Raw genomic sequence first — 14,585 nt, forward strand, 5'->3', positions numbered from 1 at the left:
TGACAGTAAAGGGAACTGAAGCATGGAAAGATGTAATGACTTGCTTCAAGATCCCAGGACTATTGGAGCAGTACAGCTATGATTTTCACCCAGGCAATCTGGCCCCACGCTCCTCACCACCGAGATGCAGCTTAGGTAACCCCAAGGAGAACACAACCACACACCCTACCCTGACCCCCAGATCCAAGAGCTAAGAAGATTAATAAAGACCAGGAAGCACAGACTGGATGCCTACCTCCCTGCTCCTCCTCACCTGGGCCAAGATGGGCTGTGTGAGGACCTTGTTTCTTCTCTGGCCGAGGCTGCTGCTGCCCTCATATTCCCAGTCCTGTCTGAGTTTATAGAGTGCCCACCAATGGAATCCTTTGCGAAAAGGCTTTATCTTCACTTAAAATGCTAAGCTCCTGGGGCATTAGGCCTGTATGTGTCACTAAGAACTGGTTTGCCACTAACTGGGAAACCTAAGAACTGGGGGTTGGCCCTGGAGCAACATAGGCTTAACTTCATTTATTCAGCAAATGCCTTGTTGCGTGTCCACTGTGTAGCAGGCACTGGACCGGTGTTGGGACACTATGGTGAACAGACTTAGTAGACTGGTCAGGGAGACAGACCCAGAAACAGTCCACAAACACATAAAATAATTACCAGCAGGAATTAAGAGGGACACAAAGGGTTAGGAGAGAAAGCAACACAATAGCTCACTGGAGTGGTGGCCCTCCAGGGGGTGGGTGGGTGGGGCGATCACCTGGCAGTCTCAGGGCCCCTCTCCCAGCAACGCCTTTTGGAACCTAGCAGAGCGGCACAAAGGAAAGGTGAGGTCCCACCCCTTCTAACTGCCCTCGGGCTTGGACTTGGACTGCCAGAGGGATACAGGTGGTTGCGGAGCCGGAGCCGCTCGCTCGGTTCCTGTGGGGCTGCTTAAGCCAGCAGGACTGCTGAGAGGGCTGAAGAAGTCAATTGGCAGGGTCAGTTTGATGCTCCTGGCCAGCTCAGGCCTGGTGGTAGTTCAGGGAAACAGGGACCTGGGCAAGGGTGGGCACTCACTGGAGGTGAGGAAGGTGTGTGCTCTGCTGTGTACCTGCCTGCCCTCCACAGACCTGGCAGTGCCTCCTCTCACCCCTTACCCTCAGGCAATGCCCAGCACAGGCCCTCAGCATTACAAGGTGGCACAACCCAATACTTGCCGAGCTGACCCCTCATTGACCTTGTGGGGGTCTTATGGTTGTAAGCTGGTCCTGGTCTCAGAGGAGGGGGCTAGGCCTAGGGGTGGGAGCAGCAGCAGGGAGGGGCTGAGAAGAAAGGCAAAGGGGACCCAATGACAGCCTCCCCTTTGCTCTTGGGAAGATCACACTCTTTTGTCTAGCCTTGGCGGCAGGGTAGGCCAATTGGGGGGAAGAGACCGCTGGGAAAGAGTCAGAGGCCTAATGGCTGGGCCAGGCCTCAGAGGAGGTGCCTGTGGCTGGTGCTGGGAGGGAAGGGGTTAAAGCGGTGGAGGGGGCAGCCTATGGCAGGAGGACACACCTGTGCGCAGGGCGGCGGGCGGGGCCCAGGTGAGGAGCCCTGTGCTGCCCGGAGAAGAAGGAAGGAGGAAGAGAGGAGGCCAGGGCGGGCTCTGAGTTGTTGAATCCAGGACTTCGATTTCCCTTTCTTTCCTCAACACCTCCTCTCTGGGGGGCAGGTGGGTCCAACAGCAGGTAAAGGCACTGGAAGAGGGTTCCTGGGGCTTAGCTACGGGCTACAGGATCGGAGAATAAGGGGTGGTATGAATTGGTGTGAGTTGGGGACAGGGACAGGCTTTGAGGGTGGTGGTACAGATGGGCCGGGGGGCTGCTGGTCTTTCCTGGGCCTCAGTTGATCAGCTCCTCAGGGTGGGGCTGGTGACAGGGAGCAGGACTCTCCCGGAAGTGTCCCCAGGGACGTGAGTAGTTGGGGGAGGGGAGCTAATGTTGTGCAGCCTCTCCGAAGGGAACCTAGTTCTGGGGCTGCCTGGCCTGGAGTGGGCGGGCTGGGTGGGGGCCCTCGTCTTACCCAGCAGTGTTTGGGTGCTGGTTGGGAAGTCTCTAATACTGCCGGGTAATGATGGAGGTCCCTGTCCCGGTGTCACCGGTATCCATTGCCTTAGGCCCTTGGCCCCCAGCTGGCCCAGTCCCCCTTCCCTCCATCTCTCCACCTACCCTGGAGGCCCCTTCATCTCCAGCACAGGGCAGTGCAGAAGAGGTGGCTCTTGATTGGTGCTACCCACTGAAGGGACATAATGTCCCCAGGCCCTCCCCTAACCAAGTGTGATTTGTCATCTGGTGGATCCAGAACCCACAGTCGAACTGGAACTTGCAATTGACTCCTGCACTCTCACAAGACCTCACCTGGTCTATGGACAGGTTCCCTGTTGCAACTGGTCAGCTCTAGCCCGGAGTTCATGTTGGCTGGCTCTGGGTCCATCTTCCAGTACAGTGTTGGATGGTCTAATTGTGAAACTCCTAACACTGTCTGGTAAAGATGGCCCCCGGGCTGGTTCCCTCAGCAATGATCTTCAGGGCAACTTGAAGACCAGGAAGTCCTAACCAACAACCTCTGACCTTTACCCCTCCAGATGGGAGGTGAATCATTAGGAAAAGAGGAACCAATGGAGGAAACAAAATGGCTGCCTCTAAGCCGCAGCAGGATTTGGAAATATTTTTTCCCTGGATTCCTCCATTCTCTTCTTGCCTTGGACAAGTGAAAGAAAGCAAGCGTGAATAGAAACGTGTAGAGGGTTGGTCCAGGTCACCTGACCTGCCTTTTGTGTCACTGATTTTAGTCAGGAGTGGGGCTGTCACATGTGCTTCTCTCTCTCTGTCCCTTTCATGATATTCAACCCCCACAACAAGAGAAAGTTAATCTACTTCCTTCAAACTTTAAGACATTAAAGATTAATCCATTCTTCCACCATACATTTTTCTAATTCCTGGACGTATTTTTGCCCCTAGTGCTTTATTTTATAGTTCCAAATGTTCCTTGTCTCTTCCTAAGGACATGGCACAGGGGGCTGTAGTGCAAGTACAAGCAATGGCTTTATTTTTCTGGCTCTACATTGAAAACAGGTACCTATTTTGTGGCGGCTCCAAAGACAAGTAAAGATCCCATCTCCCTAGGTAGACCCCTCAGTTATGCAGTTTCTCAGACCTGGTGACCAACAAACTGAAACTATGGGTACTTCACAGTAGGCAACAAGATCCACTGTTACCCTCCAGGTACACAAAGCCCTGTAACCAAGGAAGCAGCACCCCCTGGGTCATCAATTTTTTGGTCTGGCTCAGCAAAGCCACAGCAACTGCTCCAGCCTCAAGAAAACATGTTGGTAAATAAAGGAGGTAACGCAGTAGAAATGGAGGGTACGGTGAAGAGTGCAGATGGGCTTCAGGATCTGAGGGCCTGCTATTCCCACTTTGCTGGGTTGGAGGGAGAGCAGACCAGCCTAGGCCCTCCTTATCCGTAACTGCTCTGCCAGGTTCTTTGCGCCCTCTGCCGGCAGATTCAAGGAAAGACCCGGGTGTACTACGTGAGCATGCGTGCTTTCCCTAACCCAGCTCAGACACATATAAAGCCTTGACTTCAGTTTAAGTAATAAAAATTTATTGAGAATTCTTGGGAAGGTGGTATCTCCTCCCAACCTTGAGGGAGGGACCCAACACTAGGAAATCAGAGAAATCACACACTGTTCCAAAACCCCTGGACAAAATGGGTTAGAGGAAAAGTCATTTCCTTGAAAAAGCATCAGTCTTCATTAATCCAAGAGGGGCTGGAAGGATGGGCACAGAGGGGACTATCACATGATACTGGGGTGGACTAGGGCTGCGCTGGACCCCCGAGCTGACTCCGAGAGAGAGATCCGTTTCCTGTCTGTGGGTGAAGTTCTTGGTCACCAGGCTCATTTCTTAGCCTTGATGAGGCTGTCACTGTGCAAATAAAGGAAGAGATGGATGATATCAGAAGACAATACATGTGACAGAGATAGAGCACCCGGGACTACCCCCTTAACTAGTCACCTCTTGATTGAGAGTGTGTATGTAGGAAGGATTGAGTGTTGAGGTGAGGGGAAGTGGGACAGTGTGTGAAGAGGCAGGCCCTGGGAGAAGGTGGGTTATGGGATCCCATAGAAACGAGGATGCAACACCTTACCTTCCCCTGTGGTACGAGATCACCAGATGAACAGGAAACAAAAAAAGGAACACACATGTGATTTGACAGCTTCAAGTCCCATTTCAACCCATCACCCAGCTCTAAACCCTCCTTTTCTTCCAAGACAAAAGACAAATGGGTTGGAACCCAGGGATAAGCTCATGGAAGAGAGACTTGTTCTCTTGGCCCCTGCTTTTTCTCATCTCTCCTTTCAGAGCATCCTTCTATGTTCCAAAGTAGAAACTTTAAGGCTCCAGAGTGAGAACAACAGATACTATCTTTCACCATTTTGCAGTGAGACAAAACTTTAAAATGGAATGATCCTATTTAATCTTATGAAATAAACTATGAGATACAAGACAGGAATTGTCAACTATCCTCTTTCCTAATTGACAAAACTTTGGTTCAGAGAAACAGTATCTTCCAAGAGTCACATGAACAGCTGGTCACAATGCAGGGTCCAGAACCCAAGCAGCAAGACAAGCCCCATGTTCTTTGTGATACCCCACTGTGTAGGTCACATCTCTTACCGAGTGAAACTTTCATCCTGTAGGTTTAGCACAAGGTTGTCAGCAGTGAGATAGATACGATTCTGTGATGTGGCAATCTACGGGGAGGAAACAAGACAGCAGCTTGCATTAAACAATGAAAATATTGACTGCTACCCTTGCAATTCAATAACCATTTCCAATAAGCACATATTAGTTAGGAGAAGGGAGACAGAGATGAGTAAGACCATGGTTTCTGCCCTCATTCGAAGATCCAGAAGAGTAACTCAACTATGACTTGTCAGCACCATCAAAAAGGCATAAACAAAGTGTCAGGGGGCCCAGAGGATCATTTATGATGAGAAGAGTGTCAGCCAGTTTGAGTAGGAAACTGGACATGCAGGGCTCTTAGTTCATTCACACGCTTTAAATGAAAACACCTGCCCTTGCAAGGCAGTCTCGTGAGACACACTGGGTTCTCATACCGTTTTGGAGATGTTCTGGGCTGCCCGGATCTTGCGCAGTTTGATGTAGCCAGGGTTCTTGCTCAGTGCTTCACCAAGGTGAGCAAGGCCAGGTTAAGGGTTCACACAAGGCTGGGTCTCGAGCCCTAGCCCCATCCTTACCACTCTCTCCCAATCCTGGCTCCAATCCTCTGGGCTGTCAGATCCAAGGTTGTGCTCAGATGGCTTGTGCCTCACCCTACTTTGGTCCCCATCTGTGGGCCCCCCTGCACACAGCTGCCAGAAACTCAGAACAGCAGCAGAAATGGAGGAAAGGCCAGCAGTGTTATTGATCTGGCCTTACAGTGGAGAACCAGGCTTGAGGCACTCCCACTAAGATTTCAGATCCCATTCCTAATTCCCACCCCCCAGGGAGCCAAGGGTCAGCAGGCACAGAGTCGCATTCGCCTTAGTCTCATCAGCCTGCCCATCAGGGAGGACAGGAAAAACAAGGTGTGCCAGGGGCTGGCCTGAGATCTTCCTGGCAAAAGGATATCATTCTGGCAGCCTCAGCCTCACCCTCAGCCTGTACAATCTTCTGCCGCTGTTCCTGCTTTGCCTTTTCTACCAAGAACTGGGCCCGCTGGGCTTCTTGCTGGGCTGTAGGAGAGAGTCAGGGGGTCAGAGATGTGAGGGGTCATGAGCCCCACCCACAGTCCTGCCTCCTGCATTCTCACAAGTCCCTGGCCCACTCCTCTGTGACTCACCCACTTGTTTGGCTTCTACAGCAGCAGTATACTCTCGGCTAAAGCTCAGCTCTGTGATGGCTACATCATCCAGGATGAGGCTGAAGTCCTTGGCCCTCTCTGTCAGCTCCCGTCGGATCAAGAGGGACACCTGCAGGCAGGGGTGAGGAGGGGAAAGGCAGGGTGATTTGAGGGGACTGGAGAACTGAAAGGAAGGTGTGTTGCTGTGATCATCTGGATAACAGATCTCCTGAATTTGGCAGAAAACACACTAACCCTTTCTTATTTCCTCATTACAACATCTGAGTTGAAAGGACTTGCTCTCATGTTTTCATTTCATAGATGACACAGACTTAAAGGTGGGATGACTGAGGTCACACTGATTCCCAATCCTTGCTCTAATACAACATGCACCTCCTCAGCTTCCTGCTGGACAAACTTGTAACGTAATTCTCCTTGTTGAGAGAGGTGCAGAAAAAGTCTACACTTTGTTAGGGTTTTCTCCTATGCTCTTCAACAATGATTGCTACCGAGTTCCAATCTTGGCTCTCCTTGTTTCCCAGTGGGTATCAGTACAGCTTTTAGGTGGAAATGGAACTAGGGTCTCAACCCATTTCTGTTGTTGTTGTTGTTATGTGCCATCGAGTCGGCCCCGACTCATAGCGACCCCTCCTTGGGTTTCCGAGGCAGTATCACTATGGAAGTAGGATTGCCCAACCTTCCTTCCGAGGAGTGGCTGGTGGGTTTGAACCGCCAGCCTTCTGGTTAGCAGTCAAGTGCTTTAGCCACTATGCTACCAGAGCTCCTAACCCATTTCTAGTAAGGTGCTTTTCCTGATACCAGGTCTCTGTGCCTTGCACCTAGGAGGGAAATGCTAACACAATCCAGATGGCTATGGAGTCAGACCTGAGCTCGCTGGGTGATCAGCTGTGAGGCATTGAACTTGGCCACGACACTCTTGAGCACCTCATTGACAATGGATGGCAACACTCGCTCCTCGTAGTCCAGCCCTAGGCGCTGGTACATGCTGGGAAGTTCCAGGGCGTTGGGTCTAGATAGCACTCGCAGGGAGATGTTTACCATCTGCAAGTCTGAGAGTAAAGCCAGCAATGGTTGGTTAAGACCTTGGGGGCCTCATCTAGCCCCTCAGTCAAACACCCACAACAAGTGTTTTCTCCAGTTCCTAGAGTAGTACTGTGCACAGAACTCCCTGGGAGGAGGCAGATAATCAGGTCCACAAGATGCAACAAGGCACAAACCAAATGTATCTGCATCCTCTTGTGAAATCTTTACCCACACCCCCTCCAATGGCAGAAGTGACCCATTTCTGCTATTGTTTCATGCACAACCTCTATCAAAGCTTCTATCATACAGTAGTACAATGATGTTTTCTTTACTGAACATACCCTCCCCTTGAGGACAATGATTGTGCTTTATGAAACTTATTCCCAGGGCCTTGGATTTAGTGAATGAATAAATGACAAGCACTAAAAATAGTACAAATAAGTACATTACAGGTTATATAGGTGAGCTACTTGTGTCAGTGTGTACATGTCTGGGGAGGGAGAGGCGGAATGAGGCAGGGCTTTGGGGAATCACAAAAGCATGGCTTCTAGATATGGTCTAGAAGAAGGAAACAGGTACACCACTGAACAGTGGAGATGAGACTTTCCCCAGGACAGGGCGTACTAGTGGGTATACACAACATTTTGAGTGGTTAGAAGGGAAAGAAAAAACCTTTAAAATAAGGTTTTGATCTAGGCAGTGAATAAGACAAACAGGATCCCTGCTCTCACTGAGTTTACAATGGGGAGGAGGGACCCAAAAAACCAAACCCACTGCCACTGAGTTGATTCTGACTCACAGTGACTCTATAAAATAGAGTAGAACTCGTCCACAGGGTTTTCTTGGCTGTAAATCTTTACAGAAGCAAACTAGCTCATTTTTTTTTTTCTCACAGAGCAGCTGATGGGTTCAAACTGGTGATCTCTGGGTTAGCAGCCAAATGCTTTAACCACTGTACCATCAGAGATTCTGGGAGGAGGGACAGTTGAAAAAATTTGTGAACAGAGTGTGTCAAGCCAGGTACTGCTTTAACCCTTGCATGTCAGCACTTTCATTATAGTTCTTTTGTAGATGTGGAAACCAAGACTCAGGAAACTTGGTCCTCCTATATTCTCCTAGGATCTCCTGCCAGGCTTTATTTTGTGACTCCCAAGTGCCCAGACCTCCTACCTTTGGAACCTGTAGGGGAGGAGATTTTTCGTGGTCTGGCCCGGATGTCATAGATGATGGGGTACTGGAACCAGGGGATCCTGGAGGGGGAGACCAGGCACAGGTTATCAAACCATTTCACGTTTTGCCTGACTTCCCCTCATCAGGTATTTCTTGGCCTGCTCCTCCCCTTTTTACCACAGACAAAGAAAGATTTTCTGTTCCCTTTAGATAATAACAGTCTATGTGCTAGTGGAGTTTCAGGCAGCACAAACTCTCCTGGGAAGGGAGATGAGAAAAAGAAGAGCAGAGCTGAGTCCTACTACAAGTTTCCTCATGGCCACTGGTGGGTCGGACTCAAGGGTGAAGGGTCAGGGTCAGTGCGTCTATGCCCGCCATTACCTGAAGTGAAGGCCCTCGGCAAGAATGGTGTCCTGCTGCACGCCACCGATCCGATTAAAGAAGATGGCTCTGTGCCCTCCTTCCACTGTGGAGATAAGTGTGGGGATCAGGCCAGGCAGTTCAGTCTATATGCTAGTTTCTAGTGGGGCGGGGTGAGGGACTAGGGAGCGAGAAGACGTGACGAGACAAGGCAAGGAGTCTGGGGAAGGGTAGGATGGGGACATGTCGGGCCCAAGGAGAAGGCAGAGAGAGCTCACCAGTGAACACCGACTCGCGTACGCCGTAGGCTACGGCGCCGGCCCCCAGTAGCAACTTCAGTGCCATGCCCATGCCCCGAGGGCCGGCAGGCAGCCGTCCTGCTAAGTCCTTCAAGTTCTGGGCCATGTCCGCGCCAGAGACCGGCGGGACTAGGGGACAGAAAGGGGTATCGGCCCGTCTCTACCCCGCCCCAGTTAAAGGATCACAGCCTTCACACGAGGGTCCGCGGCACGCTATACTAGCAGGAGAAAGGGCACCGGAAGTGCGCTCTCTTCTAAACCCTCCCCCTTGTTCAGTGGCGGACCCAAACTTCGCGCATAGGAATTGCGCATCCGGAAGTCCCCGCCCCCTTCTGGAACCCTGCCCTCCCAGGGCGGCTTCCGTAGCTCGAGTCAGCAAGCCATCGCCCTTTTCAAACTTCCGCTTCCAAAATGGCAGCCGGAAGGAAGTTTGAGATTAGGGCGAGGTTGGGTACGGAGTGAAGTTCTAATCTAAGAAATTGATGTAAAGACGTAAGCGCAAATTCCGGTCCGGTTGCAAGATGGCTGCGCCCAGTGGTGGATTCCAGCCTCGTGAGCGACGTGGTGGAGAGCTGGAACAAGGCTGGGATGCTGTGGCGCCCAAGCGGTCCCGACTCGGAGCGGGAAGTAAGACTGGCGGCTGTAGACTCATTGTGGTGCTGGAAGGGGCCAGTCTGGAGACAGTCAAGGTACTTTGGGACAGTAGTTTGGGAGGTGGGACTCCGTGTGGTAAGGGTGAGGGGCTCAGAATTGGTGGAGAGAGCATAGTGGCAAAACATTAATTTGGCGCATGTTGGTGATGTTAAGTGTCGTGGAGTTGGTTCCAACTCATAACGACACTATGGAAAACAGAACGAAACACTGCCCAGTCCGCCCTGCGCCATCCTCACAATCTCTGCTGTGCTTGAGCCCATCGTTGTAGCCACTATGTCACTCCGTCTTGTTGAGGGTCTTCCCATTTTTCGCTTACCCTTGTGTAACTAAGCATAATATTCTTCTCCAGGGACTGGTCCTTTCTGACAACATCACCAAAGCACGGGAGACGTAGTCTGGCCATTCTCCCTTCTAAGTACAGCATTCCGGCTATACTTACCCCAAAACAGATTTGTTCCTTTTTCTGTCAGTCCACGGTATTTTCAGTATTTTTTGCCAATACCGCAGTTTAAATGCATCACTTCTTTCGTCTTTCTTATTCATAGTCCAGACTTCACATGCATACAAGGCTATTGAAAATGCCATGGCTTGGGTCAGGCGCACCTTAATCTTAAAAGTGACATTTCTGATCTTTAACACTTTAAAGAGGTCTTTTGCAGATTTTTCCAGTGCCTTGTGTCGGCTGATTTCTTAACTGCTGCTTCCATGGGCATGAATTGTGGATCCAAGTAAAATGAAATCTCTGAGAACTTCAGTCTTTTCTCCGTTTGTTGGGATGTTGCTTATTGCACATGGGTGGCTTAATTGGTTATCTCTTGGTTTAACATTCTGGTTTGCAGTACTCATTTTCTTTTGTTCTTACTGAATTCCAATCCAGCCCACGGCTTATTGCTTCCAATTGTTTTACTAGGATTTTGTGATTAAAAAGTCATCTAAAGGGAGGGGCCAATACCTATCTGGCAGTTTGTCATACTGCAGTACTGTGATGGCTTGTATGTTACTATGATGCTGGAAGCTATGCCACCAGTATTTCAAATACCAGCAGTGTCCCAGTGGTGAACAGGGTTCATGGAGCTTTCAGACTAAGTAAGGTAGACTAGTAGGAAGGGCCTGGCAATCTACTACTGAAAGTTAGCCAGTAAAATCTTACGGGTCAGGACTGTTAGGCCTAAGTAAACCCAAGCCTCCAATATGTCAGTTGGCAGCTTCCTCCAGGTGTCAGGCCCTGATGAGACAGCCTGATAAGACAACCCGCCCAGGCTGGAAAGTCCCATGCAATGACAAACTTCCTCCTGTGAAGCCCCCTCATGCTAATTAAGTGCAGACCCCTGCTAACAGCTAATTGGACCCTGCCGTTTCCTTAGAGGACCCTGTCATTTCCTTGGAGTCCCCAATTAGGTCCTCTCTGTGTCTATAAAAATCTATGCCCCTTGCCCGGTGGTGCGATATCTCTGGCCCTGATGCTAGGGCATGAGAACCTCGCCTGGGAGTGCTAATAAACTGCTTCTCTGAAACAACTCCGTGTCCTGGTGTCTCGGCAGCTCTGCATTACAAGGACAGGATATTGTCCAACTGCACTCAAACATGCCACTATTGTGAGTACAAAAAGGACATGGAGGTGACATCTTCTGACCTCCTCCAATCTCACGTGGGGGAAATAGTGACCATCAGCGGCCCAAGGCTTATTCCTAAGAGGCCAGACATACTGCCATCCTTCAACCTTTTTATTAACTCCCATGGCACTCACTGCTTCTCTGCTGGGTTTGGAAATTTGTTGCAATGGCCACTCAGAACTCAAAGACAATATTTAGGATTATGGGCTTTATTAGGGAAGTCACAGGCTACAATTCAGGTTCAGGAGCACACTCAGAATACAATTCTTCGATCAGGGCAGACTCCCCTCTTCTGTGACCTCACACAGACCTTTCTGGCTCTTGGCTTCTAGGCCTGGCCTCTGCCCTGCTTGGGCAAGTGTTACAAAGTTCTTTTATCTCTGCTGATAAATACACCTAGGTTAGCAAGTCTCCTGCCCAAGGGCACTCAGCTTTCTCACTCTGTGGGCCAGGTAAGCCTGCCGCTTTGTCTGTTGCGTTTTGGTTCCGCTGTGACAGTCTTTCTGCCAGGTGTCTCTGTTGAGAGTCTCTCTTTGCCAGGTGTCTCTACCAAGGAGGTCCAGTGCAGGGATCTTGGGTCCAAGGATGCACTCTACTTCACCTAGAGCTCTTCTTTCTTGATGGCAATGAGATCCTTCTCTCTGTCTCTAGGAAGGCTCTTAAAAGCCTGGCAGAGTGATAAAACTAACCAATTTCAACATCAGAGTTCTACACACCTTATTTGCACGGCCTGTCCCCAGTAATCCAGTGGGAATCACAAAGACTGTGACTAGAAAAGCCGGACCAAGTAAATACTGCCTCGGAAACCCAAGGAGGGGTCGCTATGAGTCGGGTTTGACTCGATGGCACATAACAACAACAACAACAACAGTGAGGGTGGTGCAGGACTGGGTAAGGTTTATTTTTGTTGTATGTAGGGTTGCTATGAGTCAGAGCTTACTTGATGGCAGTTAACAACAAAGGAAGGGGCGTTTCCTCATCCTATGTCCCAAGATAGGTAACTAGCTAAAAAAAAAAGAAAAGTACCCGTATAAGATTTCTGCCCACCTTTATTCGTAAGGACTTCATGTTTTAATTAATTAAAGGGAGTCTATACTCTGACTGAACTCTGTATTAATGTCCACTTTGAAATACTAGTTGGTCCAGATTATCTTTTAATATATCTTTACATGTTTATTTTACCTAATGTTTCATTCTATTTCTGAATAATAAATCTAGCAATTCCTTATCTTAAAACTTTGTGTAATTTTCTCATTCCCTCTGACTCTTTCTTCTCTAACTGTTTAGAACTAAACTTATTTTATAAATAGGCACAGAAGAAATAGCATGGCTTTGGAATTCAGACCTGGATTGTAATCTTACATGTATTTAAAGTGTTTGTTCTTAAGAAAATATGTTTGTAAAATGAGAGTAATACCTTAACTGTGAACCACACAAGGAGATTGTGATGAAAGGGCTTTAAAAGTACAGTAGTACAACTGCCGACCTTTTGGTTAGTAGCTGAATGCTTAACCACTGCACCTCCAAGTCTCCTTGATAGAAGGATGGAAAAATGGATAGGTATGTTATAAAGCAGGTGCAGAAAAATGATCATAGCAGAATATAAGTATTGGACATATGGTTGTTCTCTGTTACAGTCTTCTGGTCTGGCTGTATGTTTGAAATTTGTCATAATAAAATACTTTTAAAAAGCAAAAAAAAAAGGTATAGTAGTACATTTCTGTAATAATCTAAGATGTGATTCTTTCTGTTTTTTTCAATCACTGTGGTACTTTGTTAAGCTTACATTCCAGAATGCTTGTTATTTGTTCAGATGGCTAATTAATCAAATTTCTTTTCATTTTCTTCTGTAATTGGTATTTTTCGCCTAATTATAGGCTCATATTCATCTCTCACTTACTTGCTATCTTTCCATTCTATTAACTTTTTTTTAATGCATTTTATTGAAATATAATTTATGTACAGTGAAACACACAAAACTAAAGTGACATGGGTCAATGCATTTTTTTTTTTTTGCAGTGTTCCCTCCCCTCCACTCCCACCCTTGGCAACCAACAAAGAAAATTTTCCTCCATATATAAACCTTTCCTTGACCCTCCACAACAACAAACTAATACTATATTTGTCTGTCGGTGATTGACTTATTTCACTCAGCATAATGTCCTCTAAGTTCATCCATATTATGCGGTATTTTGCAGACTCTACTTTATTCCTTAGTGCTTCATAGCATTCCTTTATGTGTATGTACCATAGTTTGGTCACCCACTCTTCCGCTATAAATCTTAGAGATAAATCCCTTGCTAGATATATAATTATTGGCAAATGTGAATTTGTTGTTGTCATTTTTATTATGTGCTTTTTCATGGTGTCAATTTCTTTCTTCCATATAATTTTCTATGGTGAGCTCGTTTTGTTTATGAATTGTGTTATCACTTCCTTCCTTGTTATTGTTTTAGTATTTGCTGAATATTTATGCTGGTCCTCTTTTTTAATGTGAAGGTTTATTATTTTTCTTTGAGGTTACCCTGTGATTTATAGTTTTCTTCCCAAGTTTAGAACAGTCCGTTCTATCTTGTAGTTGTCTTGACTTTCCTACCATCTACAAGTTCTGTAACCACACAGTTTTTTCTCTCTTTCTGGTTTGTAGTTGTCTTCATTTGTCAATTGATGTCTTTGGTTTCCTGTTTGCAATCTTTTAGGCTTATTTACTTCGGATACTTCCAAAGCTGGGTTGGTTTCTAGGTTATATCATCATGTGTGTTAATGGTCAGTGGCTGTTGTTGTTTCTGTCCAAAGGGCTCCCTTTAGCATCTCTTGTAAAGTTGGTCTGGTTTTAACAAATTCCCTTAATTTCTGCTTATCTGGAAATGTCCTAATTTCACCATCATATTTGAGGGACGATTTTGCTGGGTACATAATTCTTGGTTGGAAATTTTTCTCTTTCAGTGTTTTATATATACCATCGCATTGTCTTCTCGCCTGCATGGTTTCTGTCGAGAAATCCGAGCTTAGTCTTATTGGTTGCCCCTTGTAGGTAACTTTTCATTTTTCCTGTGCTGCAGTCAGTATTCTTTCTTTGTCTTTGGTTTTGGTGAGTTTGATGATGATATGTCTGGTAATTTTCTTTTGGGGTCTATCTTGTTTGAGGTTTGTTGGACTTCCTGAATGGATATATTCTCATCTTTCATCATACCAGGAAAATTTTCTTCCAACAAATCCTTGAGAGTTTTCTCTGCGGTTTTATTTGGCTCTTCCTGTTCTGGAATTCCAGTTACACGTTGATTATTCCTTTTGATGGTATCCCATGTGAACCTTAGGCTTTCTTCATTTTGTTTTGATCTTTTTTCTGATTGATCCCTTTCCAAAGAAGTGTTCAGGTATTTGCCTTCAATCTCCCTAATTCTGTCTTCCGTTGATCCAATTCTGCTCCTTTGCCCATTCAATGTCTTAATCTATTTCTGAAAATTTAGTATTAATCTTCTGGATTTTTTTTGTGTAGATTTCATATCATTTCTAATTTTTCATTTATTTTGTCATTTTGTTCTTGTATTGTCTTTCAAAATTGTTCTAGGGTTTTCTCTGTGTTTTC

At 47.3% G+C, this 14,585-nt stretch overlaps 2 protein-coding genes and 1 non-coding gene across 3 annotated transcripts in view; 1 reads left to right on the forward strand and 2 right to left on the reverse strand.

Annotated features, from left to right (window-relative positions):
* Positions 1–3,907: 3,907 nt before the first annotated feature.
* PHB2 (prohibitin 2) lies at positions 3,908–8,835 on the reverse strand. Its single transcript, XM_007937143.1, has 10 exons — positions 8,709–8,835; positions 8,452–8,536; positions 8,071–8,150; positions 6,742–6,926; positions 5,857–5,986; positions 5,646–5,749; positions 5,132–5,209; positions 4,689–4,765; positions 4,159–4,164; positions 3,908–3,935 (listed from the first exon to the last, which is right to left on the reverse strand). Exons 1-10 carry the CDS (start codon positions 8,833–8,835, stop codon positions 3,908–3,910), a joined length of 900 nt encoding a protein of 299 aa, XP_007935334.1.
* Positions 5,308–5,575, reverse strand: LOC122149688. The gene has a single exon (XR_006163275.1). It is a non-coding gene; the product is annotated as a small nucleolar RNA U89 (small nucleolar RNA).
* Positions 8,836–9,250: 415 nt separating the features above from the next.
* EMG1 (EMG1 N1-specific pseudouridine methyltransferase) overlaps positions 9,251–14,585 on the forward strand; it is an 11,395-nt gene continuing 6,060 nt past the window's right edge. Inside the window, exon 1 of the mRNA XM_007937144.2 lies at positions 9,251–9,418. Within this exon, the coding sequence (XP_007935335.1) occupies positions 9,251–9,418 (168 nt within the window). The remainder of the gene's footprint in view (positions 9,419–14,585) is intronic.

This window comes from Orycteropus afer, unplaced genomic scaffold, assembly GCF_000298275.1.
Source record: "Orycteropus afer afer isolate SDZICR_OR568_19922 unplaced genomic scaffold, OryAfe1.0 scaffold00040, whole genome shotgun sequence".
NCBI classification, from domain to species: Eukaryota; Metazoa; Chordata; class Mammalia; order Tubulidentata; family Orycteropodidae; genus Orycteropus; species Orycteropus afer.